Source organism: Salvelinus alpinus, chromosome 11 (assembly GCF_045679555.1).
Source record: "Salvelinus alpinus chromosome 11, SLU_Salpinus.1, whole genome shotgun sequence".
In the NCBI taxonomy this organism is placed as follows: Eukaryota; Metazoa; Chordata; class Actinopteri; order Salmoniformes; family Salmonidae; genus Salvelinus; species Salvelinus alpinus.
In genome coordinates, this window is record NC_092096.1 from 5280742 (window position 1) to 5285641 (window position 4900).

General features: G+C 50.7%; 1 protein-coding gene across 1 annotated transcript; it reads right to left on the bottom strand.

Annotated features, from left to right (window-relative positions):
• Positions 1 to 1372: 1372 nt before the first annotated feature.
• Positions 1373 to 4394, bottom strand: ntf3 (neurotrophin 3). The gene has a single exon (XM_071331581.1). The coding sequence runs from the start codon at positions 3981 to 3983 to the stop codon at positions 3159 to 3161; it is 825 nt and encodes a 274-aa protein (XP_071187682.1). The 5' UTR covers positions 3984 to 4394; the 3' UTR covers positions 1373 to 3158.
• Positions 4395 to 4900: the final 506 nt, after the last annotated feature.

The following is a 4900-nucleotide window of genomic DNA, read 5'->3' on the forward strand; positions in this document are numbered from 1 at the left end:
AGGCTTAGAGAGTGGAGGTGGCTTTAGGCTTAGAGAGTGGAGGTGGCTTTAGGGTTAGAGAGTAGAGGTGGCTTTAGGCTTAGAGAGTGGAGGTGGCTTTAGGCTTAGAGAGTGGAGGTGGCTTTAGGCTTAGAGAGTGGAGGTGGCTTTAGGCTTAGAGAGTGGAGGTGGCTTTAGGCTTAGAGAGTGGAGGTGGCTTTAGGCTTAGAGAGTGGAGGTGGCTTTAGGCTTAGAGAGTAGAGGTGGCTTTAGGCTTAGAGAGTGGAGGTGGCTTTAGGCTTAGAGAGTGGAGGTGGCTTTAGGCTTAGAGAGTGGAGGTGGCTTTAGGCTTAGAGAGTGGAGGTGGCTTTAGGCTTAGAGAGTAGAGGTGGCTTTAGGCTTAGAGAGTGGAGGTGGCTTTAGGCTTAGAGAGTGGAGGTGGCTTTAGGCTTAGAGAGTGGAGGTGGCTTTAGGCTTAGAGAGTGGAGGTGGCTTTAGGCTTAGAGAGTGGAGGTGGCTTTAGGCTTAGAGAGTGGAGGTGGCTTTAGGCTTAGAGAGTGGAGGTGGCTTTAGGCTTAGAGAGTGGAGGTGGCTTTAGGCTTAGAGAGTGGAGGTGGCTTTAGGCTTAGAGAGTGGAGGTGGCTTTAGGCTTAGAGAGTGGAGGTGGCTTTAGGCTTAGAGAGTGGAGGTGGCTTTAGGCTTAGAGAGTGGAGGTGGCTTTAGGCTTAGAGAGTGGAGGTGGCTTTAGGCTTAGAGAGTGGAGGTGGCTTTAGGCTTAGAGAGTGGAGGTGGCTTTAGGCTTAGAGTAGAGGTGGCTTTAGGCTTAGAGAGTGGAGGTGGCTTTAGGCTTAGAGAGTGGAGGTGGCTTTAGGCTTAGAGAGTGGAGGTGGCTTTAGGCTTAGAGAGTGGAGGTGGCTTTAGGCTTAGAGAGTAGAGGTGGCTTTAGGCTTAGAGAGTGGAGGTGGCTTTAGGCTTAGAGAGTGGAGGTGGCTTTAGGCTTAGAGAGTGGAGGTGGCTTTAGGCTTAGAGAGTGGAGGTGGCTTTAGGCTTAGAGAGTGGAGGTGGCTTTAGGCTTAGAGAGTAGAGGTGGCTTTAGGCTTAGAGAGTGGAGGTGGCTTTAGGCTTAGAGAGTGGAGGTGGCTTTAGGCTTAGAGAGTAGAGGTGGCTTTAGGCTTAGAGAGTGGAGGTGGCTTTAGGCTTAGAGAGTGGAGGTGGCTTTAGGCTTAGAGAGTAGAGGTGGCTTTAGGCTTAGAGAGTGGAGGTGGCTGTAGGCTTAGAGAGTAGAGGTGGCTTTAGGCTTAGAGAGTGGAGGTGGCTTTAGGCTTAGAGAGTGGAGGTGGCTTTAGGCTTAGAGAGTGGAGGTGGCTTTAGGCTTAGAGAGTGGAGGTGGCTTTAGGCTTAGAGAGTGGAGGTGGCTTTAGGCTTAGAGAGTGGAGGTGGCTTTAGGCTTAGAGAGTGGAGGTGGCTTTAGGCTTAGAGAGTAGAGGTGGCTTTAGGCTTAGAGAGTGGAGGTGGCTTTAGGCTTAGAGAGTAGAGGTGGCTTTAGGCTTAGAGAGGTGGGTTTAGAGTTAGAGGTTGGGTTTCGGGTTAGAGGCTGGAGACGGTCAGACAGGACCAGATTAACAGGGAGAGGACTGGGCTGAGAGGCTTTGGTCCTGATAACATTAGTGGAACATGACCTAATGAGGCCAGCCAGCTCCATGTGCTCCATACATACTGCCCAGCCTCCCTACAGCCACAGCTCTCCCAGGCCAGAGGCCACCCATGTGTTTGGTACAAAAAGCTCCATATCAGACCTGATGTATTGAGCCTGGATGATACATCAAAAGCATTAGTTACTACATCATGGAAAACCCAGACATGTCTGGTCTGCTGTATATCAGCACGTCTGTCGTATAGCTGTACACGTTGGTGGTTTGTCCATATATCCATTCAGTACAATAACATTTGGACCAGATTTCTGTTTTCAACAGAGAAGTGATGTCATAGAATGAGCTGGATGACAGTGTAGATCCTGTACTCCACACTTAGTGATGTCATATCCCCTAGTGATGTCATATCCTCTTTTTCATCTGCTGCCCTAGGTATATCAACAAGGCACGTCGTCTCTCCATACTAGGCTGTACTGTCCAGCCCAATGGTAGAGTCTCTCCATGCTAGGCTGTACTGTCCAGCCCCATGGTAGAGTCTCTCCATACTAGGCTGTACTGTCCAGCCCCATGGTAGAGTCTCTCCATACTAGGCTGTACTGTCCAGCCCAATGGTAGAGTCTCTCCATACTAGGCTGTCCAGCCCCATGGTAGAGTCTCTCCATACTAGGCTGTACTGTCCAGCTCCATGGTAGAGTCTCTCCATACTAGGCTGTACTGTCCAGCCCAATGGTAGAGTCTCTCCATACTAGGCTGTACTGTCCAGCCCCATGGTAGAGTCTCTCCATACTAGGCTGTCCAGCCCAATGGTAGAGTCTCTCCATACTAGGCTGTACTGTCCAGCCCAATGGTAGAGTCTCTCCATACTAGACTGTACTGTTCAGCCCCATGGTAGAGTCTATCCATACTAGGCTGTACTGTCCAGCCCAATGGTAGAGTCTTTTCCATACTAGGATGTACTGTCCAGCCCAATGGTAGAGTCTCTCCATACTAGGCTGTCCAGCCCAATGGTAGAGTCTCTCCATACTAGGTTGTCCAGCCCAATGGTAGAGTCTCTCCATACTAGGCTGTCCAGCCCAATGGTAGAGTCTCTCCATACTAGGCTGTCCAGCCCAATGGTAGAGTCTCTCCATACTAGGTTGTCCAGCCCAATGGTAGAGTCTCTCCATACTAGGCTGTACTGTCCAGCCCCATGGTAGAGTCTCTCCATGGTCTGAGTCTGAAGATGCTAGGCTGTACTGTCCAGCTCCATGGTAGAGTCTGAAGATGCTAGGCTGTACTGTCCAGATCCATGGTCTGAGTCTGAAGATGCTAGGCTGTGTGGTGGCTGTGGAGCCGCATTAGGAGTTCTTGGTTTATGTTTTTCCTTTGATGATGACTTCAATAAATAACAAATATATTTATATATCATATATAGCCATGTAGAAACTACATGCATTTCACATAACTTAAATAATAATTTATATGTACAGCCCCCCCTTCACAATAAGGAAATATATTCCATAATGTCTGTGGTCGGGTTGTGTGTGTTTACGTCCTGCGGTGTTTCCGTGACAACGCACAGACACAGGAAGTGTCTATCCGTATCCAGCGCCAGCCCACAGAGGTCAGGTCCTGCGTCAGAGCTCTGACGTACGTCTGAGACGTCTTACACTGCGAGTTCCAGTGCTTGTCATCGATGCCGCGACAGCCGCTCTTAAAAGGTTTGGCAGTCCGACACTTGGTCTCATAGAAGTACTGCTTAACAAAGTTGCTTTCGGCGTTTCCCGTCTTTATCTGATCCAGGACGGTGACCTGACGACCCCTGATGTCCACCGCATTCGTCTTGTCTGTCACCCACTGTGATTGGCTGTCACAGACGGAGTACTCCCCGCGGTAACTCTTGTGTTCTGCGTATCTCTTCCTGCGGGTCTTGTTGGTTCTGTCAGAGCTGCCCACGTAGTCATCTATAGAGTACAGCGGAGGAGGCTGCAGGGGCGCCCGCTCACTCAGCAGGACCCGGGGAGAGTTGTAGTGTTTCTGCTGCTGCAGCAGGTCGGACGACAGGCCTGCCATAGGCTGGTACAGCGAGCTCCGTCTCTCCAGGAATTTAGTGTCGTCCAGAGGGGTGTCAACGACAGGCAATGTGTCCTGGGCCTGCCTGTCCCGGCCCTCACCCTGCCTCCCCCGGCTCTCATCCTGCCTCCCCCGGCCCTCACCCTGCCTCCCCCGGCCGCGTGTCAGGTCCGCCTGCAGCAGCTGGATGATGAGGGAGTTGATGGGGTCCTGGGTGGGCGGGGGCTGCTGGTGCTCCATGTGCGTTGCCTGGATACCATAGAGGTACGCTAGGAACAACACATACAGCAACATGGACATCACTAGATTCACCTGTAAGATCTGTGGAGTAGAAGAGACAGAATATCAGTTATCAATCACCTATAATCAATAATTACATCACTAGATTCACCTGTAAGATCTGTGGTGTAGAGGAGACAGACTATCAGTTATTAATCACCTGGAGCATTATGAATGTTGTTTTATGTTCTGAATCTAGAATCATGCCAAAATGTTAACGGAATTAGCCCTGGAGGATTATGAAGACCTCATAGCCTGGTTCCTCTCTAGGTTTCTTCCTAGGTTTTGGCCTTTCTAGGGAGTTTTTCCTAGCCACCGTGCTTCTACACCTGCATTGCTTGCTGTTTGGGGTTTTAGGCTGGGTTTCTGTACAGCACTTCGAGATATTAGCTGATGTACGAAGGGCTATATAAAATAAACTTGATTGATTGATTGAGGGGGAGGGGAACTAGGAGGAGGATGAGGGGGACTAGGAGGAGGATGAGGGGGAGGGGGACTATGAGGAGGATGATGGGGAGGGGGACTAGGAGGAGGATGAGGGGGACTAGGAGCTGGAGGACGGGGGAGGAACAGGAGGAGGAGGAGGAGGAGTGGGAACATGAAACAGGAGGGGGACTAGGAGCTGGAGGACGGGGGAGGACCAGGAGGAGGACTAGGAGGAGGAGGAGTGGGAGCATGAAACAGGAGGGGGACTAGAATGAGATTCTATTTCTATTATTTGAGGTCAAGGGTCAAAGCAGTTGTGTGAATCACTGGTCTCTGCTAATATAATGTAACATTAGCAGCAACGTTGCGTGTAGCTCTGCTGCTACTATAGACTCCAGATGCCGTGACGAGAGGAAACCTGTCCAAACTCTTACAAGTCTGACGCCATGACGAGAGGAAACCTGTCCAAACTCTTACAAGTCTGACGCCATGACGAGAGGAAACCTGTCCAA

Bases quoted from the DNA above. Each gene is read 5' to 3' on its own strand.
- ntf3 (XM_071331581.1), bottom strand. From the start codon at position 3,983: ATGTCCATGTTGCTGTATGTGTTGTTCCTAGCGTACCTCTATGGTATC.